Source organism: Oxyura jamaicensis, chromosome 2, assembly GCF_011077185.1.
Source record: "Oxyura jamaicensis isolate SHBP4307 breed ruddy duck chromosome 2, BPBGC_Ojam_1.0, whole genome shotgun sequence".
NCBI classification, from domain to species: Eukaryota; Metazoa; Chordata; class Aves; order Anseriformes; family Anatidae; genus Oxyura; species Oxyura jamaicensis.
Window position 1 is genome coordinate 44,107,711 of NC_048894.1, and position 27,146 is coordinate 44,134,856.

General features: G+C 41.0%; 1 protein-coding gene across 1 annotated transcript in view; it reads right to left on the bottom strand.

The window, feature by feature from the left end:
• SNRK (SNF related kinase) overlaps positions 1–18,676 on the bottom strand; it is a 43,388-nt gene extending 24,712 nt beyond the window's left edge. Inside the window, exons 1-3 of the mRNA XM_035317916.1 lie at positions 18,532–18,676; positions 5,520–5,618; positions 3,486–4,179 (exon numbers count right to left, since the gene is read on the bottom strand). Coding sequence (XP_035173807.1) covers positions 3,486–4,074 — 589 coding nt within the window. The 5' untranslated portion in view covers positions 4,075–4,179; positions 5,520–5,618; positions 18,532–18,676. The remainder of the gene's footprint in view (positions 1–3,485; positions 4,180–5,519; positions 5,619–18,531) is intronic.
• Positions 18,677–27,146: the final 8,470 nt, after the last annotated feature.

A 27,146-nucleotide genomic window follows, 5' to 3' on the forward strand; every position in this document is an offset into this window, starting at 1 on the left:
ACTTTTTTTAATGACAATTTCACATAAATGCAAGTGTTTTTTCTTTTTTTTTAAATGATTATCATGAATGGAAACATACCCTAAAATGAACAGAGTATAAGCAGAACATTTTTTTTTTATTACTTCGGCATTTAGTAAATTGAGTTTGTTATCAAGTGTCCAGATGCTTATAAAGAGGCAGGATCATTCGGTCACACTGAGAAAGCATGACCTCCTTTCTCATCAGCAGCTAGTTTTAGATTGGTCCACCTATAATGTAATTTCATTCTAACTGGCAAAATATCTTTGCTATTGTCAGTCATTATTCTTGAAATATTAATAGCCCAACAGCTGAATGAGTTCATGGCACTTTGACACTATTTCAAGCCATATAAACACACCTTGCAAACTACTAGGTCAATAGCTTGTAACTGATGTAACTTCTTTTAAAAATGTCTAGTTCTGAATTTATACATACTTGTAGTCCTCTAGCAATGACCTCATCTTAGCATTAAAGTTTAGCTTTAAAGGTTAAAATAAAAGTCTGCACAAATTTATTTCTCAGTTGCCTGACTAGTAATAAATTCCCCAAACACATATTCTTGTAAGATTCTCCAACTCCAACTCTATTTGAGGGAGAAGAGGAGGGGTTTAAAATTTGTTTTCATTTTTTCCACAATGTTTGCATTAAAAATATGCAAATAAGTCATATTTAGAAACTTTATATGGTGTGTCTTACCTCGTCTCCCACTGTTAGAGGGGAATATTCAGACTGTTCAAGGTCATTATCTTACTGGCAAATCAGAGTAAAAATATGAACTATCAAAGTTTACTGTAAATACTACCCGACAACCCTTTTGTAGTGTATTACAAAGCAGTGAAAACTGCCACTAAAAAAGTTAGAAGTACTGCAATCTGCTGACAAGGATATTATCTAGTAACTGGGAATGTACACTGAAGGAACAAAAACTGCCCAATGCTACGCATTTAAATATTCTGGGAATTAGAGCTTAACTAGCATTACTAAACATAAGCTAGAAGAAATTCGTTTCCAGTTAACTTCTACTGTTCATATCAATCCACCATCTATAAAACAGACTGGTAGATGGATCCACCTCTATCAACTGACTGAAATCATTGTCTTCTAGTACTATCGCTTAGAAGTTTACCTATCTAATTGCTTACAGATTCCTCTAAGAAACATTTTGTGTGATGTCACCATTCTCACACTTAGCATTAAGAGGTCCAAAGCGTGCTTTATTAACTACAGAATTCAATTTGGACCATCTGGTCAAAGCTTTTAGGCTCAAGGCAGATTTAAACTCTTCAATTTAGCTTTCCAAGATAAGTAGAGAATCTCTCAAAGCAAAGTATCAAAAAGATAGCTCTTTCAGACAAACCCTAATGTTTCTGTATTTCAAGTAAGAATACAGAACTGAATAGAGAGATTACACTACCATTTATTTCTAAAAGTAACCCTCATAAATGTTACATTTGCATTGCAGTTACCATTTATTCACTACTAACAACTTTTCCAAGTTTCATAAAACTGTGGTAGGACAACAGATAATTTATCATCATGGAATATGAAATGCAGCATCAAAAGCTATAAAACCTGAAATAAAATCAGAAGATGACCACTTAAAGGTGGCATCCCAAGTTCCCATGTCTTGTTCAGACCTTCAAAAAACCACAAACCTATTCTAAGCTCCTTTTCCTCCCAAGTCCCCATCCTCAGTGGATTAACTGTTCTCACCTACTGGCTACATAGTTTTAAGGAGAAAGGATAAAGTAACCTATGCATACCCAATTCTTCCAAATACCCCCACCCCCCCCAAATCCCCATACACCCTTTTTCTTCCAAGCATTTTCAGTCGGGCAGTAATACCAAAAATTCAAGTTTGGGCTCATCTTCTGAAATTTGACTGCTACATTTTTCAAGAAATAATCCATAGAATTATAGAATATATAGAACAGAGGATCTAAGAAATGTGTTTTCCCCATCTAGTTTCAGAGGCCACTGTAATCAGTTAAAAATCACACTTCAGAAAATTCTTAAAAAGACCTAAGAACGCAGGAAGACTCAGGAATTGGGATTTCCATTTTGCTACTGATAAAACCAGAACCAACTCTTCTAAAACATTCAACTTTAAGTAAAAATAATTTTCAACTGTAGCATCAACACAGATTTGCAAAACCACGAACAAAGACATATCACATTCCTAATTAGAGCACATTTGAGAAAGTACTTTCAATTCCAGAAATCCCACAGTAAAATATCTATTCAAAATTAGAAGCCATGAAATGGCATTCAAACATTCAAGCAACAACAGTAAGATCTAATAACTAAAAAATTAAGTGTAAGGCAAGAATGTTAGTTCAATAGTGTGCAGGAACACCTTGTCAGCATATAAAATTATCTGACCCTTTATCATGTATTTATCATGTAACTTAACAAAAAAAATGGACATGCTGAAAGTCAGTCTCAAATATTTAAACCATTGATTTCTACAGTCACTACTATAACCGTAGCAAAATATAGGCACAGTTCTGCACAGAGTCCCAACGGGTGGTATTAAGAGAGTATAAAGGTATCTGATAAGAGGCACGCAAGCACAGGAGACATTCTGACAACAATAAGCTATTTCTGAATCATCACTTGAAATTACATGTACCTGAATGCATTGTTATGCAAGTGTAAGTGAATGCTACCTTCACTAACAGGTCTGAGCAAGCTGTATGACTACAGGACGGTATTTAGTGACCACTACCAATGTTTACAGCTATTTAAATAAACAGCTGAGTTACTTCTAATAGCATATGCAATAGACCTAAAAAGTTAGAGAATTAACTGTATTAGTCTGTATAGCACACTCCACTTTCCAGGTAAATATGATAACTAACCTACACAGACTACTACTCTTTCCTTTTAAAGAACTGGGAAAGCAACTGGAACTCACTCAGTATTTTCAGTTCTCAAAGAAAAGGGTAGAGACGGAATCGGGTGTTAAAGCTCTTGTTAGTTTAGTTAGTCTCCTCATTTGAAAGCTAAGTCCATACTTACTACAAATGGATTCCTGGCACCTTAAAGCACAATATGTTAACAGTCAGAACTTCATTCTTACATGGCTCACCTCAACAACAAACCTGGTCTGGGAGGATTTAAAAAAAAAAAAAAAACACTTTCCAGAAAAGGAGATATGTTCTCTGACAACGGAAGTACAAACATACGCATTGCATTCACCTTGCTATAGAAGTCATTTCCAACAAATGCAATTGCATCAGTCCCTATAAAAAGAACTTCAAGCATTTTTTGAGAATTTTTGAGTATCTCCTCTAAATAAAGATACTCCAACACTAAGTCATCTGTAATTTGAGCGATAAAATATTAATTCTTGGCAATTAGCTGGCTTCCACATATGGCATTCTCTTGGAACAGGAAACAGAGTGGTACAGCATCATGGTACTTAAATTTAGATTAACAGCTGAATTCAAACAGGACATACCCACTGCTGGTGCGTCATACTCATCCCCAAGTAAAATTTCAGGAGCAGAATATGCAAGAGATCCACAGCTCGTGGTGAGCTTCTTTCCAGGCTGAAACTTGTTGCTGAAGCCAAAATCAGTTAATTTCACAAGTCCTTGTTTTTCAAAGAAGACCACATTCTCCGGTTTTAAGTCTCTATGAACTACATGCAGTTTGTGGCAGTACGATATAGCATGAACTATTTGAGCAAAGTACTTTTTTGCCAGATCCTCATTCAGACCTTCTTCGTGTTTCATGATGTAATCAAACATATCTCCTCCATCGCCTAGCTCTAAGATAAGATAAAGCTTTGTCTGGGTGTCAATCACTTCATACAGCCGTACAATATTGGGATGCTGCACTAGTTTCATGCATCTAACTTCTTGGAAGAGATGTCCAGTAGCTAGAGTATCCAGCTTGGTCTTGTCAATTACTTTTACTGCTACTTTTTCACCTGTAAAGACATGCCGAGCAAGTTTGACCACAGCAAAATGGCCTCTGCCCAAAGTTTTATCCAAGTCATACAGCCCTGCAATTTTTCCATCATATCCCCGTTTGAAGCCCGCCATTCTGTTTCAGAAGATGAAATAAACTTTAAGCTCTTTGGAACTGTGATCTTTTCATATAAGAGTATCTGATGCAAATAAATAGTCCATTGCCACTGCCAAGCACACCTGTAAAAAGAGAGACAAGATTATGAACTGGTATGAAAATAAGCAAGATTGTTATTCTGTAATTCTCTTAAAGTTACACTGGCACATTATTATAATTATTGTAGATTACTTACAAAATTCTTCAGGAGTTTCTTCGAAGGGTTTGATAAGCCACACTGTGGTGACCAATAGATTTCTGAAGCTGTATTATCAGTATGTTTGAAGAAAGTGAGTTTCAACAGCACAACAATGAAAATTTCACCAAAGCTGGATGGCATTCATGTTCTTGAGCTAGAAACCTTGCAAGCAACACTTAAAATCAGCACTACAAAGACTGCTAAAATTGACGGAGCCAAAACCTACAACTTTTCTGGCTACTTTAGAAATCAGCTGGGCAGCACAGAATATTGACCAGAACATGCTTGATTTATCTTAGATTTTGGCATAGATTTTGTGTTGCAGCATGAAACAATTCTCTTCAGTAGAATGTTCTGAGGGCATGACTTTGGACTTTTACCTTTTCCCTTTTAAACAACTTTCTGTTTAACAAAGCTCACACTGACATACAAGAGTAACGGAATGAAATCTTGAAAGTTTAAGCACTAACAATTGATACCATAATTACTGCAAATGAACAAAGCTGAAATGAAACATTTGGGTTAGATATACTTTTACTGCAAAATATACGTATTTAATATTTTGACTAGAATTATAAAAAATGGTGATAAAGTTCTATGTAGGCTGCCTATGTTCACCAGTCCTGGGAATGAATCAGGACAAGAAGAAGAACAGGAAGGAAGGAGAGAAAAAGTCACAAACTGAGTTTGTGCTGAACTCCTGCTTACTACTTAATCTGGCATTTAAACAAGCAAGGTCCAATTTTCAAAACATTCACATTCAGACCTGTTTTAGAAGGTCTTATGCCTCACTGTCATTTTATTTCACACAAACCTTCCCAAAAACTTTTCTTGCATCTTTAACTTAAAGTTTAACAATCTGTAGTTATCAAAAAGCTAACCATTCATCCCACATTGAGTACAAAGCAGCTCGAAATTTGAAAATTAGATGGCTTATTGCCAACTCAATAAAACACAGAAAACACAGCTCTTTATATTTTTTTCATTAGAATACATTTTCTGAGTTTCAAAATGGAACTTCAAAAAGAAAAGCTCTGAAAAGGAAGCTGGCAAGCAAACAGCCCCTGACATTAGCTATTCTCAAGTCAAAAATGTAAGCACTAGATTAAAAACACTCCTTGCTAAACAAGTTATTTCACAGGCAGTAAACTAATGAAACTGGTTTCATATGGATTCAATTATAAGGGGGTCCTGTGAGGATTCTCTGATGTTTAACAAGCTCACCTTACTGCGTCTCTCAGCTGGAGTCATGGTATAACCTCTTCTCTATCCAGCTGTCTATTTCCACAAAGTCCGTGGGAATTCAGTTCAGCACCTCCACCCCTGTAAAATTTGAATGAAATCAATCAACTTCTAAAACCTTACAACTGAAGCAAAGAACAGAGCAAGTGCAGCTATTACATAAACATTGCTGGTGGTTTGGTGTTTTTGTTTTTGTTTTTTGGGGGTGGGGGGAGGGAGGTGCAGGCGAAGGGGAGAATACTAATTAAACTTTAAAAAGAAAAAAACTTCACTAGCTTTTGGCTTCGCAAGGTACATATAGGCAATATTCATCCATAAAACTAGAATGAAAGTGTCCAAAACTTAAGAGCAATAGTAAAAAAAAAAAAAAAAAAAAAAAGAAGAGCTTCCTAGTACACTTGGGACACAGTCATTCAAATCTAGAGCCTCCCACTGGAAAATGAAAACAAAAGTCTATTTTTCAAGTTATGCACCAAACATTGTCTCTAAGACGCACCGAGTGTATACTCTCGAACACAAAGTAAACCTATCCTTATTCATGCAGAAAGGTGAAGCACTGCTTTGACACATACCACATATTGCAGCACATACTGCATTGGTGAGTAATTAGAACCAAACCCCATACTACATTTGATAAGCATGCCTAAAGAACTCTCCTCAAAAATATTAAGCTTCCCACAACTGCTAACAAACACAGGCTTCTTCTCAGTCTACCTTATGACCACTGTTAGATCAATGGGAAGGTAGAAAGGAAGCAAATGTAACCCAGAGGAAGAAAAACACTCCAGAAATACCTCAGAGGAGACTGAAGAGAAGAAATAAAGGGGGGTGGACGGGATGGGAGGGGGACAGACACGGGAGTTGTTTTGTTTTAAAGCTAATGCTCCAAACAACTCCTGCTCAATACCAAGGGAACCTCCACACAGGTGCTGTCCTAACACAGTGAAAGAATAATTGCACAGAATAGCCCCCACTGGTTGGGCAGTTGTGTATCAGGGTGAGATTGAGTCGGGAAGCTTGATTCTGTACTCTTTCAGAGAAAAACAACCTTTGTATTTTAGTAACTGCCCTTCATGGTATTAAAATCACACACCAAGGGGTTGCTCTACACCCAAGAGCTTTAAAGGATTGAACCTCCAGTATTGTTGGGATATCTGCTTCCCAATATATCCCACATCACTTGTCTTACAGAATTTCCCCTACCCCTACCAACTGAACCATATTATACCATCCCATTTTTATTCCAGAAAGTACGAAGCTAGATGAAAATGTGCTACATTAGACCAAACATTGAACAGTTTTCTACCTGTGAAGTAACCGTTAGAGAACGCATAGGACAACAGCAAACGTAACAATGAATAATGAATCCCGACTTATCTTCATCAGATTCAAAAAACTTATTTACAGATGTTAATAATGCCTGATGGATTCCACCCCCACGCATACAGTGAAACCAAGCAGGTGCTTTATTAAAGTATGCAATTTCTTAGCATCAAGAACATCCTGCAACAAGTTGTTTAATAACTTAACTATGGGCTTTGAGAAGAACCACTTCCTCTTGTTTGTTTTCAGTCTCCTGATAATTTGTGCATCTTCTCATTAACCGTCTGTCCCCAAACCAGAACTATCATACCCTTATTTACCTTGCCTGAAGCAACTCACAGGTTTAGCTTCCTTCCTAGCTTCAGTTCACCCTTGTCAAGTCCTAGCTTGTCATTCCTTCTACAGAGGTCATTCCATAGGGTTTAGTGTTCTTCTCACCTTCCTCTAAACATTTTCTCTTTTGTTCTATACTCCTTTCTTAAAATTTCTTGGGTTGTTGGGGGTTTTGGTTTGGACTACTGCTGAGTACTCACAATGTTTTCATGCATAATTTTTTATTATAATTCTATAATATTCCATCATACTGACCTGACCCTCAAAACACAGGCTGAAAAAAAAAAAAAACAGTCCACGAACACACGTTAACATCCTAACTTTAACCTGTATGGAGCTACAGGAAAACTGTGCCTCATCCTACTGGATGACTCCAGAGTCTCAATCCTAAACAGACTAAGTATTTTCAAAAAAGTAAAACTAAAATAAATGTAAGAACCATCTCCAATCACTGTTTATAGATTAAAGAAAATTAAAAAAATAAAAAATAAAATTACAGAGACTCTTAACTACCACTAGGACATCACCCATCCCCACACAAAGCTGTGTTTGCCCATAATGAATCCTATACTCAATTCTTTATGCTTAACTACTTAACAGTTTTAGAACCCTTAAATTAAAAAAGTAAAAGCTGTTATAGTACAATAAACAGCCACTTGCTATGTAATAGAAGCTACCAACACCAGTGCTCAATTTATTACAGATTATTTCTTTCCAAATATTAAGTCAAGCCTCAGGACTTAAGTCTTCATTCACAAGAATTCATCACATTCTACAAATCTGACTCAGGTCAGAAGTGGAGACGTGGCTTTAAGAGAGATCTCTTAAGCCTCAAATTTGCAAACAACACATGCATATTTATATGCAAACAAGACAAGGCTTTCTTAGTGCATGGCAAAACCCAAATTTCAGTACTAGAAGAGGTATGGCTGACTAAGGTTAAAAGGTCTCCCTTCATTTTAAATGATCTTTTCACCCAATTCAAGAAGATTGCATGCTTGGCAGATGGAAGGGGATAGAGCAAATTCAGCCAGATGTCACAGAAGTTAACTTGTCTGAATGTAAGTATCTACAACACTCAGCTGTAAGGAAAAAATCCTTACATAATTACTTTGTTCACTTGGCACATTTTCAACAATGTTTGTACAAACTCAACATGCAATCTCTAAATGACAGAATACACATAAACATTAACCTGACAACAAAATCCCAGCAAAAAATCAGTTAAGTTTAAGCCACAGAGAAATGTTCAGACAGTAATCAATAGAATAAAAGCTTACAGAAATGGAAGCTAAAATGCACTTATTAATGTTGCAGTCCCATTAGTTGAAATTAACGCAGATTCATTAGTAGTTTAACAAAAAGACTCAGTGACAGACCTACTAACTCTTAGTTCTGTGGTTTTAAAATAAATCTTCAGACATAAAACTCCCACAGATGACCATAAGGATGCCAGACAGGCAGTTTGAAGTAAACATACCAAAAGTAAAAATTTTTTCAGTAGGAAGTGGGTACAAACTAATGGATATAGTGCATATACACACAAACCTTGATTACAATTTAAATATGCTAATTAAAAGATTGCACTTCTTGTATCAATACTTTTTGGAGCACTGACTGTTGAAACTTCAATTTTCCTTTTAGCAGTACCATTACGTGCCAGAGAAGTGATTTATTTCTTTCAATTTCTCACTATGGTTAGAAAGCAGAATTTTGATGGTACTTAAGGATCAACTAATGGTCCAGTTACCCAAGCTACCAGATTTAAAACTGAAGCCAGCTTCTCTTAGCCTTTTTTTTTTTCTTGCAGTTGTCTCCTTAGTTACACCAGTAAAATTCTGGAGGCTACATATAAATTCAACCACCCAAAGCTTCCAGATTTAACACATCTGCTACCATCACACTCCGAAAGAGGGTTAGTTTAATTACAGATCATTTCAGTGATCCAGTTTACAACGTGACCTCTTGCACACTTTTACCAGCACAACTGAGTAAGCTGCAAACTGCAGCAGCTGATAGAAGGAAAACTTCAACCAGACATGCTTTGCCAGCAAGCCAATGCACAGCTTGAGGAGAAACATTTAAGAGCCAATTATATCACAGAAAATATTTGCCCAGGTTTCTTTTAATTCACATTATCTCATATTTTTTTTTTTATAAGTTCTTCTGTCAGCATTAGCATTTGGGTGTTCTAGTTGGTGAACTTACTAACCATTAGCAGCATTTAATCCAGGTGGCTAGTGATGTTTTCAAAATGCAGCTTTCCCTAACTCCGCCAGCATTCATCTACACCCCTGATGCTCATTTCACGCCATACAGACATGTACTAGGTAACAGATGCAGAACTGATCTGTCCTTCCACAGATGTTCACAAGTTGCTGGCAGAAACAGACCTGAGGGTGCTGTCTGACAGCCAGCTGAACACGAGCCAGCAGTGTGCCTGGGTGGCCAAGAAGGCCAATGCCATCCTGGCCTGAATAAGAAATTGTGTGGCCAGCAGGACCAGGGAAGCGAATGTCCCGTTGTACTCAGTGCTGGTGAGACCGAACCTTGAGCACTGTGTGCAGTTTTAGGCCCCTTGTGACAAGGACAGTGCCTTGCTCGAGCATGTGCAGAGAAGAGCAATGAAGCTGGTGAAGGGACTAGAAAGCATGTGACATGAGGTGTGACTGAGGTAACTGGGGTTGTTCAGCCTGGAGAAGAGAAGGCTCAGCAGAGACCTCATTGCTCTCTACAACTGCCTGAAAGGAGGCTGCAGTGAGAAGGGTGCCTCTTTTTTCAAGTCACAAGTGACAGGGCACGAGGCAATAGCCTCAAGTTGCAGCACAGGAGGTCAAGATTGGGTATCAGGAAGAATTTCTCCACAGGAAAGGCAGTCAGGCACTGGCACAGGCTGCCCAGGGAGGTGGTGGAGTCCCCACCCCAGGGATATCTAAGAGAGCAGCGCGGATGCAGCGCTTAGGGACGTGGCTTAGTGGTGGACTTGGCAGCGTTAGGTGAGAGTTGGACTCGATGGACCTTTCCCAACCTAAGTGATTCTGTATATCCTACCTCACAAAGTACTGCAGTTTCTGTAACAGAGATTTGCAGAAGCAGCTTTGTAATATCACGTGCATCTTATTAAGAGACTTAACAACAGTACTGTGATTCAACCATCGCTAAAAGTGTATGAATAGATCTAATAGATCTGTTTAGAAAAAAAACACCACTATGTTTCAGAGACATTAGCTCTTCTTTAAGCAATTCATCCTGTCCATAAAGTTTCCATTACATTATACATTACAGGCAGGACCAGCCTAGTTCATCTTACCTTAATGTCTATATTAGCTTCTGACTTCAGAAAACGAAGATTCAAGGCTCCATTTCAACAAAATGTTATAATATTATCAAAGCAAAAATTTCCCTCCATTATCAGGCTAAATGACATGAAATCCAAAGTAATCTTGACTGGCGCTCATCTCTCCAGTGAGAGACCTGTCCCCCTTCACGGGGAATGGAGATTCTGCCAACACAGATAGGAGTCTGTGATAAAACAAATTGCACCCTAAAGCAGATAGCTAAATAAAACAAATGAATCATTTCTTAAGAGCACACATTTTCATTTTCTGTAACAGGAGTTTAGGATGAGTAGTTCCGTGGATGTATACATTATACACATCCACCAGACAGATTAAATAAATTTCACCGTCTGTTCCCCCTTTTGGTCTCTTCTGTCTCAGATAACTAAATAACTGGTATAATGCTGTTATTCACTAAATAACTATATGTTGAGAATAAGTCTTAGATTGCTATTCTAACTAGAAACTATAAATCAATATTTGGCACAAGTTGCTCACAGAGATCTAGAAACAATTTTTGACTCGGAAATCAACTTATTCTAATTGTTAGAACCTGAGAGTATATCACAGGAAACATCTACTCGGTATACAAACTGGGCAAGTTTAGTTTTTCATGTTATTTCACCATTTCCTGCCAACATTAATCTGCCATCCTATGGTAAGAAGCCTTCAGAGCCTAATCTATGAGCCTCTGAAAGCAGTCCATCTTTGTGACAGTGTGATCCACTGCTTAAGTGTGAGGAGAGTACAGTGTGCCAATGGCCTTTCCTCACAGGGCTCGCCTTTCCTTTTATACAAGGGAAAGTCAACACACTCCAAACAGGAGTGAAGTGCCGCGTGCGTGGACTGTGAAGAACACATATGCTTCGTGCATGTCACATGATGTGAAAACTGGTCATAATTAATTTCTTCCACAGTATTTGAGACTTTTTAAACCTCGCTCTACTAGATGTCTCTTGACTATGAAAGGCACACTATGGGACTTGCGATCTGGAGCACCTGTAATCTGCCTTTGTTTCCACACAGGGGTTTCACGGCCCAGCAAAGCCCTTCCTCCCCAGCTTTCCTGTCTCCTGAGCCTTCCCAAATACCAAAGGTATTCAAAGAGATGGCAGCAATCTATGCCTGCCCTACAGCCAAACACTGCAGATACAGCAAAGGCTAGGTTTTACAACTGAGCCTTAATACCTAACACTTGATTTTCCATGTGGCATGACTGCACCACAGCATACAAGCATATCCTCCCCTTCACTGATGACAAACCCCATAAACTCTCCCGCTCCTGACAAGTTCCTCAATACAACACTACAGCAGATTTCTCGAAGGTGTACATGCCTTTATTTTGTTTTCATATTAGGCCTCATCATCAGCTCCCACAGCAGCAGCATTCATCTCACAGAGCTATTACTAAAATGTCAAGACAGATCAGCAAATCCCTCTACCATTCAGCATGGCTACACCTAAGATGATGAACAAAGGTAAGAGTTATCAAGTAGCTCTATGATCCAAATATAAGAAGAAGTCTTAACCTGCATTAATTTAATGGTATACACTAGTTTTAAATAGTTTTCAGAATTTTGCTCTGAAAAGGTATGAGAATTGCCAGCTGTTAATTAAGTTTTGTCATTAAGCACTTATGAAGCCTTTAGTAAAAAGTTAATGCTTTATTATTTTAGAATGCATTACAGGAACCAGAGCTACTGAAGCCTCTCTAACTCTTCTTAGACCTTACACTAGAAATAAAAAAAACAGAAGGCTAACAAATATGCTTCAAATCTAAGGTCCATTATTCAGTGAACAGCCAGATGTGGTTGGCAGGCCAACAAGCTTAATAAAAAAAAAATTGCTCCTGGACCTATAAATGGAAGTCTTTTGGGCGGATATCATGCATGGGCGGTGTGTTAGTGTTACAGATTTGGGAGATACATGAAGCCTACTAGTTTATTATTTTGTAACAGAATTACCAGAACTGCACAACCTGAGAACTGAGAGCAAGACTCTGATTCTCCTCCTCTCTTCCACTCTTGTGATACCCCACCTGGAATGCTGCATTCAGCTCTGGGACCCCCAGCACAAGAAGGACGTGGACCTGTTGTAGAGAGTCCAGAGGAGGCCACGAGAACGCTCAGTGGGCTGGAGCACCTCTCCTGTGAAGACAGGCTGAGGGAGTTGGGTTTGTTCAGCCTAGAGAAGAGAAGGCTCCAGGGAGATCTTAGTGCAGCCTTCCAGTGCCTAAAAGATGCTACAGGAAAGCTGGGGAGGGACTCTTTGTCAGGGGGTGGTGTGATAGGACAAGGGGTAATGGATTTAAACTAGAAGAGGGTAGGTTTACATTAAATATAAGGTAAAAATTCTTCACTCAGAGGGTAGCGAGGCACAGGTTGCTCAGAGAAGCTGTGGATGCCTCATCCCTGGAGGTGTTCAAGGCCAGGCTGGATGGGGCTTTGGGCAGCCTGGTCTGGTGGGAGGTGTCCCTGCCCATGGCAGGGGGCTTGGAATGAGGTGATCCTTAAAGGTCCTTTCCAACCCAAAACATTCTCTGATTCTATGATTTGAGGCAGCTCCAATACACAAAAATAAATAAATAAATAAATAAAAATAATATGATGCAAGATAAAAATTTGTTCTTTGATGGATGATCTCATTCTTAGGTGAGATATTCCCAAAGTTTTAGATCTACAAATTGCCATCAACCCTCCTATTTTCCTGAAGATAAGTACAGTCACATCAAACATGGTAAGTTTTAGCTTTCTTCTTGCACATGGGCTTACAAATGAGTGGTAAATGGTTTGCAGAACACCAGGAAACAAAGACTTTACAACTGTGCTGTAGAAACTCCACAATACAGTTGATCTTTGTAAGAATCATTTTCCATACAGTCAAGTGAAAAAAGCTACTGGATCTAAGTTAGTCTTTCAAGGCACCCAATTTAAAAATCAGGACCGTCTGTTTCTTTTTCTTTCACAAAAAGGAGGCAGGCAAGAAAAGAAATGCAGACAACAGTGAAGTAGGTACATATTGGAAAGCAACGGCAAGATAACAACAGTGAGAGCATGACTGTGACCAAAGGATAGATGCCAAAGCTATTAAGGGGACAGCTGTGCTAAGAGTGATCAAACTAGGACCCACAGACAAACCATCATTAGTAACCACTGGCAGTGGTCCCAACTGCCTCTAGTTGTGAAATGTTTTAAAAGCCCAAGATACTTTCATAACCATGCTGATAACAGCTACAGTTCACAAGGCACTTTCTGTTTCTAAAAGGAGGTAATACACAAGACAAATGCAATCTGCCCTATGGATTTGAGAACTCAGCAATAGATTTACAGCATTTAAAGTCTTCACACCAGCCACAGCTGCAAAAGCAGCTAATTTCACAGTGCCTGTTCTCCTCCTGTGCCTACTCTCAATGTCCAGTATGAGGCTAAACAAACAGAAAAGCAGTCCAAGAAACGCCTACCACCACCTCGTTCACAAATCAGGTCCTTCAGCAAGACAGGCCACTTAAGATCTAAAGCCACTCTTAAAGTATTATTGCAGAAGAGAATACCAGACCTTCCCAAATGATCATCTTCCCTGAACTACCTTCTGCAAAGTAGCATGCAAAAACATCTTTAAAAGGACTTGCTCCAAATTTCCTGTCAGCTAGTACTTTTTTTTTTTAATCTTTAAAATCAGTTATGAAACTTTGTTCCAAAAGCGTGACATCAGGTTATATAATAAATTAGTTTCCAACTAAGTTATCCCTTTTTGCAGTAACTGTTGAAAGAGAAAATTCTCAGCTATAGGAAACTAACATGAACATCTTAGTTACGGATATTCATAAACCTTTCCAATCAAGACGTGGTATCAAAGAAGCCTGCAGATCACAGAAACCAACAAGCTTTTCAACTATCTTCCAAGCAACAGAAGAAAGTCGTGACAGGTAGCTGGACTCCCGAGCCCAAGAAGCCAGCTCACCAACTTTGATAAGCAGCACCCATTTAGCTTCTCAAAGGCTCATCATGTTTCCCTTCTCTTGTCTTTTTTTTTTTCCAAAATTAACGAGGAACATGAAACTGATTAAGAAATTCTTTGCGTATCAGACAGAAGTCATTATTGTGATTCATGATGGTATCACTACCTTTAGACAGGACTTTTTTTTTTTAAATCATCATTTCCAGAAAACCTACTGCTGGAAGCTTCTTTAAAAAAAAAAAAAAAAATAAAAAAAAAAAAAACCAACAGCCAAGTCAAATTTCTGTCTCAGCAATCTGGACTCTTGAGAAAGATCACCTCCACTACTCTGTTCTCAGGAACTCTCAGAATTGTTTCACTCTTTTCAAGTATCTCTGTATTAATGTTACCAAACCATTTTCTCATGCTAGACAATATAACAAAAAACATGAACAAGAGCTCTAAATATTCTATCATTCATCAATGAGTAATTAAAACATTACGTCGTTTCTGAAGTTACAATTGATTAAACAACTAGTATCAACTTTGTTGTTTGAATTCGGAATCACAAGTTGTGATTTTTATTCTGTATCAGAGAGGAGAAAGCATCAAACACTAGCTCAAATGTTAAGTATTCAGATGCAAATACATGTGTATTGTTAGCATCAAGTATAGGCAATAATTTCCATTAAATTTCTTAAGAACCATCTCTGAATTCAAATTCCAGATAGGTGCTTTTGTTTAGCATTATATCTGATAACATAAATATTAAGTACTTCAATTGACTTAATGCTGGCCTTTTCCAACCAGGACACAAACTACTTGAACTGTAAAAAACAGCACCTATCCCAACCTATAGTCACCCAGTTTCAATGCTTTATCCTCATTTATAGCATCCTATATTTACTAGGCACTGGCAGACACCATGCTTCAATGTGAACTAAAGCTACGAAAATTAAGCTACCATCTTATCTCTCAAGTAAAGTTGGTTTGAGTACAGTTAGCAACTAGATAAGAGACTGCTACAGAAAGCACAGAGTGATACATGAAGCAAAGAGTAAAAAAAACAGCCTGCCAAATTCAGGCCAACACACATTCCCCAATACAGTTGCAGAGGATCACTGTACACCAGAGAGATTGGTCGTCTCAGAAAGTGATCCCACACTATTTCATATTGTGCAGGCACGAGAACTGCACAGCCCTTTTTCCTCATTAAGTTCTTAACATTGGTGACTTAATCAACTTTTGTACTAGAATTCTGCCACGGTAAGTTATCCTAGAATTGTATGTGAATACAGTTTTTCAAATCCTCTTACAGCTCTTACATAATGTTGTTATGTGTATTAAAAACCAGCTACCTTACATTATTACAGAAGCCACAGCATTCTGGTTAACTGCTGGAAAGTACTGTGGTAAGGAAGATGTGCACGACTTCATGTGTTACTACAGTTAACAGCTTATGCAATTTAATATTAGTATATTCATCATAAGCTGCAGTTCATTGCTGTATCCAGGAGGCAGTGTCCCTGATCTGAACCATGTTTCACTGTTATGTTTTATATATATATATATATATATGTATATTTTAAGACATAATTAAAAAAAACTCTACCAAGTAAAAATGGACAGAAGTTCATTAAGAAGTTTTACAGACAAACATTTCAGTGGATTTTTAAAAGCAGATGAAATCCAAGAAAATAACTGCTTTGTTTTGTGAGAGATTCTGAGGGGAAAAAACAAGCTAGCTACACCAGGATACTGTGCCCTTGAAAGCAGGACAGGCAACAAAGCAAGACAAAGGCACTAGTTTGGCATTACTGTTCCTAGTAGAATAAAAAGAACAGTGATATACTGAAGGTATAGACTGCAAAATTACTCAAATACTATATTAAAGGCAGAGCAGTTGAGCCTGAGAGGAGACCAGGTTGTGCAGAACACTGCACAAGGAAGCTGACTACTGCAAGTAGACGGGTATCTGCAAAAGCATATTAACATGCAGTCTTAACGTGCTATTTAAAATAATCTGAAAGCAGACTATGCATCTACAGTGCAACAGGGAACAGTGACTGTGCCACACCACCCACACTGCATGGGAATATTAGTTCTTGTAGCAAGACAATTCAGGGAACATCAGTAACCTGTGCAGAAATTTCAGTATCCAAAAATACACACAGAGGAAGGCTCAATCTGTACCTTCCTACTTCCCAAGTGTATTAAAAAAAAAAGTTTATCCCTAAGTTCACTTAAGATATCATTTCCCCCTTTCCCTATCTTTGTTAGAAGCCTCAGGCACGAACCACCAAATTCACTCAAGGCAGTCAGACAAACGCACAGTCAGACACCTTGTTTACCAAACACTTCCCCAGCATTCAAGTTAGCTTCTCTTCCCAGTCACCTGAAACACTGCACCACCATTCTACCACTTTTCTGGTCATTTAGAATATTCAGGAAAAAAGTGAGACGAGACTGGACTTTCTTCCCCTTAGCTGCAACTGTTAAGTCCTCAGATCTGGATTTTTCATCCACCAGAAGTAAAAAAGGCAAGAATTAGTCTATCTAAATTAACATTTCAATGTTTGGCAAGGTAAAATTTGATTGCATTAGTTAGCAATGACCGTTAATGCTTGTAAGCTTGTTTCACATTCCTTCTTTCTAAGGGTAAGCAACTGTACAAAAATAATCATCTGAATTCCCACTTTCTGAGATGTACTTAAAGGTATTTAAAAAAAGAAACACTCATTAACCCAATTCTTAATGGTGCATGCCTTGCAAAAACTGCCTAATTCTACCATAGTAATCATGTGCTTGTAAACACTTCCATATAGATTTTATTTTGCTGAGATTCATTAAACTGGTCCTTCCCCAGAGCCCGGAGATCTAAATATACTCATCATAAACAACTCCAAAAAGCAGCCTATATGACTAAGTAGTGACTGCACTACAGAGGGCAGGAGTAAGCAGATTTGCATGCAATTCATTCATGCTAGATGGCTCTAAGTCATACAATACAATTCAGCTGTTCCAGGAACTGCAAGGGTACCATTGAGGAAACCACTTCTTTGCATATCTCCTCTTAACTAGCACTTGAAAGCAAGATGGTCAGTAGGAAACTACCTATGCATAAGCAAAAGCCCAAAGCTTTTTGGATTTCCATATCCCATGTAAAGCTTTTCTCCTTCACAGGTGTTCCAGCACCACTTACCAATAAAAATATCCAACGTGAAAATAGGTCACATATGTCCCCAACCATCCCCAGGCCAACACTGGCTTTTTCCCTAGTGGATGCTCTCCAATACTTTATTCAGCCTACTTACAAAAAACAAACATACCACACACATCTGTCCTTTAGCCATTCCTGAGCCTCTAAGTCAACCGCAAACATCTTCAAAAGTCATCTTCCGTGAATTTAACCAGCGGAGCACCATCTGGATGCTAAAACCCACCTGGCAGGAAGCACAAAGACCTCTCCGGGACTTACCTACTTATCCAGCCCCTGCCTACAGTAACCTAAAGGCGGCTCAATGCAATAACCGTATTGACAGGACGAGTACTGACAAAGAACAAGGGGACGCTTGTGTCAGAGGCACCCTCCGAGCAGAAAAGCCACCAGCCCGCATCCTCTACAAACCTGTTGGCTTAGCACCTGACTCCAGAGGGGCGAGATGCACCGTCATCCCCCACAACACCCCCACCCCCGGGGCGACCCTTTAACCGGGGGGAGCTTTATTTTTCATTTCCCCTTAAAACGACAAAAAAAACGAGGCGGAGATGAAGGGAGGAGGGATGGGAAGACACACACACCCCAGCCCAAACTGCTTTCCCGGGGTGACCCCACCACAGGAGGGTGCCACCACAGGGGGGGTGACCCCACCACAGGGGGTGTCGCCGTCCCCACGATGGGGGGACCTCCTCCCTACCGCAACCAATCCCTCTGTCCTCCGCCGCAGCGACCTTCGAGGAGCGGCCCTCGCCGCCCCCCTCGGGCCGGGGCCCAGCCGCTATGGGCTCGGGGAGCTGAAGGGAAAGGGATGAAGGGTCCTGCCCCCCCCAACCCCCCAACTTACTGCCTCCGCCGGCGGCGGCGTCTCCTCGGGCCGCCGCGCCCCGCGCCGCCCCCCTCATGGGCAGCGCCCCTCGGGCCCGCCCGCGGGAGCGGCCGGGAGGCTGGGGACCGGCTCCGGCACGCCGCAGGGGGGAGCCTCGGCGGCTCGGGGAGGACTGGAGGGCGGGAGGACGGACGGAAAGACGGAGCGGCGGACGGGGCCCGGCGCTGCGGCGGCTCCGAAGCGCAACTGACAACAACGGCCGCGGGGAGCCGTTGGGGGGGTGGGGGGGGGGAAGGGGCGGGGAGGGGAGGGGCGACGGGCGGCCGCGCGAGCCCGCGAGGACGGGGGCGGTGCGCATGCGCGGGGGGAGGCGGTGCTACGGGAGGGGAGGGGAAGGGAAGGGAAGGGAAGGGAAGGGAAGGGAAGGGAAGGGAAGGGGCTCGTTCCTCTTCCTGCCTGCTCCTGGGCTCCCACTTAGAATCATAGAACATCCCAAGTTGGAAGGCACCCATAAAGATCATGGAGTCCAACTCCTGGCGCCACACAGATCTACCCAGAAGTTCAGACCATCTGACTCAGTGCACAGTCCAGTCTCTCCTTAAATTCAGACAGGTTCAGTGCAGTGACTGCTTGCCTGGGGAGCCTGTTCCACTGTGCAACCACCCTCTCGGTGAAGAACATCCTCCTGATGTCCAGCCTAAACCTCCCCTGCCTCAGCTTGACACTGTTCCCGCGGGTCCTATCACTGGTCACTAGAGAGAACAGATCGGTGCCTGCCCCTCCACTCCCCCTCGCGAGGAAGCTGTAGACCACAATGAGGTCTCCCCTCAGTCTCGTCTTCTCCAGGCTGAAAAGGCCCAGTGACCTCAATCGCTCCTCATACATCTTTCCCTCCAGGTCCTTCACCCTCCTCTGGACACTCTCCAACAGTTTCACATCCTTTTTGTACTGTGGTGCCCAGAACTGCACACAGTACTCGAGGTGAGGCTGCACCAGCGCAGAGTAGAGCAGGACAATCCCTCCCCTCGACCGACTAGCAATGCCATGCTTGATGCACCCCAGGATACGATTGGCCCTCCTGGCTGCCAGGGCACACTGCTGGCTCATATTCAACTTGCTGTCAACCACAGCCCCCAGATCCCTCTCTATGGGGCTGCACTCCAGCATCTCATCCCCCAGTCTGTGTGTACAGCCAGGGTTGCCCCCTCCCAGGTGCAGGACTTGCTTTTGTTAAACTTCATGTGGTTGGTGATCGCCCAGCTCTCCAACCTGTCCAGATCTCTCTGCAAGGTCTTCGCAGCACCAGCCGAGTCTACAACTCCTCCAAGTTTGGTGTCATCAGCAAATTTGCTCAAAACACCTTCTAGTCCTACACCCAAATCGTTTATAAAAACATTGAAGAAGACTGGCCCTAAAATGGAGCCTTGGGGGACACCACTGGTGACTGGCCACCAGACTGATGTGGCCCCATTTACCACAACCCTTTGAGCCCTGCCCGTCAGCCAATTCTCACCCATTGTATGATGTTTTTGTTTAGCTGTATGCTGGACATTTTGTCCAGTAGGATCCTACTATAGGCCAGGGAGGAAGCCTGGCACGTGTGTCAGAGGGAAATGGCTGTACATTTAATGTAACGAAGGGCAGGGGAAAACCTTCAGCAACTGCGCTACAGAAGTGCTCAGGCTCCTCAGTGCTAAAGGATATGTGCAAAGCAATCACTTGGTATCAGGAATAATGCAAGACTTTCCTCCAAAGATCAAGAGGAAAAAAAAATCTTTGAATAGCCAGGGAAAGGAGAGACTTTTAAGTGGTACATTGCGGAGTGTCCCTTTCTTCAAATAGAAATGGCTAATCAAGGTATATGGAGAGAGACAGAATACAAGACATCATTACACTGAAGCCCAGTGTTAAGCAAATCTTTGGCAATTGCCATTCTGTTTTTCCCCATGCTTTGACAAATTTAAGGTGTCATTCCTTCATGAATGGCCAACGTTACGCTGCATAGCAGGGGCTATTGAATTAACCTGGAATTTCTTGGGTTGAAACCAACCATTTGTGAATAAACTAAACCTGCAAATATGGTTTAGAAAGCTAAACTGAAATAGTGTGGTCATATGTAATGCAAAGGGCCTCATGATTTCATATTTTAAGCTTTAAAAATAGAAATAAAGTTATAGATCAATATACTGTGTTATGTTGATTCCATCAGTGCTTCCTAACAAGAACTTTTTCACTTTGTCATCACTTACACCATTCAGTAGGCCTGATTCTTCCCTCTTACACCAATTTTACACCAATAACACACAGTTCATTGCTGAATTTACAACACAGATCTGATGAAAGAAATTGCAATAGCCTGCCCATCATCTCTGGCTCCCTGGTCACCACTGGTTTCTCAAGTCTGTACGGGTGTGCAACATGCACCACTTGGATTTCTGAGCCTGCCACAGCCAGGTGAAGCCTAATGTTTACTGTTCTGTGAAAGTTACATCTAGATTCTTTCTCACACTTTCTATTTTAAAAAGCTATTATTTCCACTTGTTCTTCTGTATGTTTCACTAGCATTTTGGAGAAGGCACGTTCTTACAGAGAAGGCACGTTCTTACAAAGACTGTATACATATGAAAGTTATAATGATTCTTTAGTAGAGTGCTACTAACTCTCTTTTTTCCAAAATATTTTGGCCTACAGGGCTTGTGTTTGTTAGAAATCATGTTATCTGTTGAGCTGCCACATGGGGTATCATGCTCAGATGTACTCAGCTTCTAAACCACCCGGTGCCTTTGTGTGTTTGCTTATGAGGGAGAACGGGTAGAAAAGGATACGTTTGCAGAAAATGTGACTATTCTCACCTGTGATACTGCTGATGTGAGTTACTGTAATTTGGGTCACTACTATATAGTGCAATGGACTCTCCTTCTCTAGAGATATTCAAAACCCACCTGGATGCCATCCTGTGCAACGTGCTCTAGGTGACCCTGCTCGGCAGGGGGGTTGGACTAGATCATCTCCACAGATCCCTCCCAGCCTTGGCCATTCTGTGATTCTGTGAATGAGTCTTTGTAGCTGTGCATGTGTGAGTCTAAAAAGAATGAGGAGGCCAAGGATAACACTTAAGGGGAGACAACAGGGACTGGAAGGAGTCTAGCAGTTGCCATAGGCTGAAATTCAGCACGGGCTAGTTTGCCTTTTTCCAAGCAGGTTGTTTGCTGCTGGGGTGAGACCAACATAATTCCTCCAACAGGCTAACATAAATCTCCTGTCACATATAAAGCCACTTATACTGGGCTTTGTTTTCAGTGGCACAACCTTGTTTTGTTTTTGTGAGTGTTTTTCGCAGTAAAAACTTCATTAATGTGATAGCGACATGGCTGTGAAGCCAGACAAGCTGCAGTTAGACTGCCAGGGGAGGTCAAGACCATACCTCTGCTTTTGTTTGGCCTCACCTGGTTTACCTCACAATAAAAGTGCAGTGTCTTGTCTCCACAATGAGATAGCTAATATGCATTACTTGTGCCACAGTAGAAACACACTTCATCCATCAGTCATAGCCTGCATGTATTTATCTAGGCAAGGCGACAGCAACAGCCTCGAGTATCTGAGAGGTTGCTCATGGTGTGTATGCATCCAAATCAGACCAGACAACATTCCTCTTTGCTAAATCCAAGCTTAGTCTGCTGTAGAAAGAAAGTGGTGGATGATAGTTGTTTTTATAGAAGTCTTCCTGGCTCACACTAGAAGGAACCTTATTTTATGTAGGGTACTAAAGGTGTAAGTCACCTGGGAAAAGCATGGAGTATATAAACACATATGAAGTTGTTAGTCTACTCTACAATATGTGAAGAGGGATGTGTTTTTCAAAAGATGAATCATGACAGTTCCCCTGTTTCAAAAACTAGGCTAATATTTGATGTAAATTATTTTGCACCTCTCCAATGAGATGTTTGAAATGCAAAGCAGTGGAAATTTTGAGGATGTCTCAGTGTGAGTGAGGCTTACGGAATGACTTTGGACCCATCTTTGTCAATCTGTCTGTTCTCCCTAATAACTCCTGAACCCACTGGTTGAATCTGAATTAAAGTGGTAGATATCTCCAGAATTACCTGTTTTCTTAAGTGTCATGAAACCAAGGCTAGGTACTGGGGAGTAACCCTACCTGTACTCCCTGTAAAGCAAAAGCTGCATTGTGAGCTCACCCTTTATTAGTCATAGGAGAATCCGCATGGATAAGAGTGGCTTTTTCCCCTCAGGGTGGAAAAAAGCTTCAGTCAAAATTCACACTTCATTAGACACTGGATAATCTGAGCATGAGGCTCAAATCCATAGGCCTCATTAGCTCCTTTTCATTATTAAATTATTAACAGTTTCCCTGACAAAGCAGAACAAAGCAGCTGACTTTGGACAGATACAGAAGAGTACGATTTAAACTGAAAGTTATGGAGGACATTCAGATATTACATTTTTTAATAGTCTCAGTGCTTGCATTTGAAAGTGTAGTACGTTCCTATCATCAGAGTAGCTAACTCAGGTTTCTGAGGTGAAGCAGAAAACGGCTACAAATGTCCAGAGGAGTCACATGCAGTCTCTTTTCTGAGATCAAAGCTCAGCTAGAGTTGGGATTTGCAAGGGATCTCAAGGGCAAGAAGAAGAACTTCTGCCACAACTTCAGCAGTTAGAGACCGAGAAAGGAAAATGTGTGCCAATTCCTGAACAGGGCAAATGATATGGTAACAATGGAAACAGATATGGCTGTGGTGCTCAAAGCCATCTTTGCCTCAGACACACTGACAGGGTCTCCTAGGTCTACACGCTTAGGATTCAAGGAGAACTGCCAGGAATCGATGAGGATCAAGTCAATGATTACCTGGGAGAACTCAACTCATAAACATCCATAGGATCAACTGAGCTGCATCCAGGGGTGCTGAGGGAGCTGCCTGATGTCCCTGCGGGGCTGCACTTACCTTTGAAAGATCATGGAGACTGAGTGAGGTCCCCACTGACTCCAGAAAGGCAAGATGTACCCATCTGGAAAAACAGCCCAAAGGGAAGCTGTTGGCTGGCAGCCTCACTGCAGTCCACGTGGAAAGCCATGTCCTCCTGGGGCACGTCTGTTGGCACAGGGAGGAGAAGGTGTTGGGGAACAGCCAGTGTTCCTTTACCAAGGGTGAATCACTCCTCACCAACCTGATTGCCTTCTATAATAAAATGACTGGATTTGTGGATGAGGGGAGAGCAGTAGATATCATTTGCCCTGGCTTTAGCAAGGCTTTGGACATCGCCTCCCTCAATTTTGTATCCAAATTCGGACATTATGGACTGGACAACCACATGGATAAAACCCTGGTTGATGATGGGGCTCAGAGGGCAGTGGTTCAGGGGCTGTACCCAGTCTGGAGGCCTGTAACAAGATGGGGGGAAGCAATTGCCATCTCCTGCTTGGTGCTCAGACCACAACCAGAATACTGCGTTCTTCCACCATCACACGGTTGCTCCATCATGCTATAGGTCTTTCCAAAAGGTCTCTCCTCCCTCTGGGAAGGGGAGAGGGGCTCAAACACAGCCTGCGCTGGGTGAGGAGAGGCACAGAGCAAGGCCAGGGGTGCTTCAGGGCTGTGGAGGAAGGAGGTGCGTGCTTCCTGCTGTGGGTGGAGAACACCAATTCTTGCTGGTGCCAAGGTCGATTAGAGAGTTGCTGCCCATTGTGAAGGAAGGACGTATTGTGTCCCCTCGTGCCTTGCTTGCTTTTTAGCAAAGCAAGCAAGCCAGCTGGTGGCACAGATAGCACAGGCAAGGATGGAGGAGAAAGAGGTTGGGGGCCTTTGTAGTGAGAGGAAAGTTGGATGTGGCACTACCTGACTTACTCTGGGCAAGGGGGACAAAAACGTTAGACTGAGACCCAGCGTGAAGCTTCTCTGAGTCCTGGTGAGCACAGAAGTAGTGCAGAAACTTTCCTCTGATACCTTCCCTTCCTGCCTTTCCTCTGATACCTTTGTCCCACATCTAGCCCTCGTGAGCTGACGACACAGTTCACAAGCTCCCGCTCCACTCAGGAAGGAACAGGACATCCATAGAAAATCGGGCCTGGGAATGGTGAATGAAGTCAGCTCTGGTGTGGCCTCATAATGCCTCAGCTGGAACGGATAAAAATGTATGAGTCTGGAGGGAAGGTAGAAACACAAGGTCTGCAGACATGCCATTAGTGTTTTAGGTGATAAACTAATTAAACATAGTAAAGTTAGGAGTGGTTCTAAGGTTGGTGACTTGCATTCCATTTCACTTATGGTTTTGGGCTTGGCCCAAGTTATTTAGGGATTCCCAGTAACATTTCAAGGAGAGCCAGAGTGGGAAAAAGTGAGTCAGTCCCAGAAAAATAAATAAATAAATAAATGTCCTTAGTGCTAACATGTACCTTTATAGTAGTCAGAAGCGGTTTTTCTTCTGTTCTGGAAAAAAGGTCAGGAGGCCTTTGTGTGGGACAAAGTACCAGGTTTCTTCATGCAGGTGTCACACTGGCTGGTGAAGTCTTTACACAAACTGGATTCTCAAAATTTCCTATCCACCTTGCCAGAGTAGAAAAATAAAGAATGTGGCATGGACCTTGGAAGAGCTAGGGAAGGCAGAGCTTAGAAAAGTTGTCCTTAGACTTCTGGGGAACAAATCCATGGCAACTTTCTGAAAATAAATGGCAGAAAGGATTCTTTTAATTTCTTCATCAAGTATCGGTTTTGAATAGTAGGACATGCAGAAAAGCAGCCATATGTTTGCTGCTACAAGAAAAAGGTACAAAACTAATTTGTGTTAAAATCAAAATTAGAATTCTGATCACGTGACAAATTACTCAACCCCAACGTTTACTACTGAAGCATAAGTGCTAATGGCTAGGATATGACCTATATTCCACAGTGCCACTCTAACAGATGACATAAGACCAAAAAAAAACAAACATATGTCTAAAAGCTTTTTTACAGTGTTATCATTGTTACTTATTTTTAAGTCTGGTCAAATATGCATTACCTACTAAAGTGTTCTTAGGAATACATATCCCCGATTTAACAGCACTAGTTCCTTCCACACAGTTATAGGAATAATTAATTACATGCAGTGCCCTGTAGAAAATAACGCGACATAATGTGGAGACCTGTAGCCGAAGACCTGTAAAGCCACATCTCAACAGCGTAATGCCACAGATTTAAAAATAAGCAATTTCTTGGAGGGAAAGCTTGAGAATTGCACCTTTGAGGACAATTGTAGTCATGGAACAGCAGTAATCATGTTTTACACAGCAAAATGTGTTTCCATGGAATAACTGATGTTCACCTAAAAGGCCAGTGTTGCAATTTTCACAAGTACAACATCTTAATTTTGAAATGTTTCATTTCAAAAATTCACATCAACAAATGTTTTGGCGACATGTCGGTTCCTTTGTTTTTCTGTGGGTTGTTGGTTTTTTTTTTTTTTGAGGGGGTGCTGGTATTCTGATGAATGCTGTACTCAATACATACACATCGTTTGTAGTCCTGAAGGAAATGCAGTCAAAATGACCTCTACCAGTGCAGTAAAAACAAACGGTTAAAGCAGCGTGGTTAAATTCACCCCATGGACTGAAATGGGAAGGGCATAGCCGCTTTCCGGTGTTAGCAGATTTTAAGCTACACATTCAAAAGAATTCACAGCTCCAGCTCTGGCCTGCGCTTCCCTATGAGCACTACGGAAATTGTATCCGCCTACATCTCATCTTCAATCTGGCCTGTGTCTTAAAACCCGGGAGACAGTCCTATTTTTATTTATTTATTTATTTGTTTGTTTTCCTTTTGCTCAGGCTTCCTTTCTGTATTCAGCCTTCCTTTACTTTAGGTAGACTGGGAAGAATGCTATGCATTTCATTTATCAGGCTTCTGATTTTCAAAGTTGCTAGCAGATGTATAGAATTTCTCAATTCAGGCTGGAAAGGAAAACAAACAAAAACCCCCACTTTTCTTATACGGACTTTGCTTTTGACACTAAGTAGGTGTGCAAGAAACTGAGGTCTCTGTGAGAGATAAAGAAAGGAAAGAACCATTTTCTCAGCAAATGTATCTTAGTAGAAGGAAAGCAAAAAAATAGAAATGAGATTTCAGAAACCTCTGGTTTATAAGATCTGTCATATAATAAAGCAGTTGGAAACTCAAACAATGTAAAATAACTATGCTCGTACAATGCATGATTATTTGAACAACCAAGTTTACTGTGTTTTAGATGATCTTCATACTGTTACTGGCAGCTTGGATATGTTCTTTAACATTCTTCCCATTTAACAAAGAGAAACAATATTAGAGCCATATTTTTTCAAAATCTCCAGGTTTAACTCAAAATGAAAGGCAAACCCCAACATAATTGAATGCAGAACTTTAAATTCCATTTCCATGTTTAAACAATGACATTCTCTTGCTCAACCACTGGTAAATAACATTTGTTGTCCATTTACAACTAGAGTATTAAAAAAAAAAGAAATAGGATGTCGTGGTTCCTAATTAGAACATTCATTTGAAAGCATTGCCAGTCTTCAAGATAAATGCATGGATTTCTCTGTTTTCCTACAGTAACTATTTTATAGCTGAGATGGATGTGTCACTGACATCTGTGAAACCACGTCG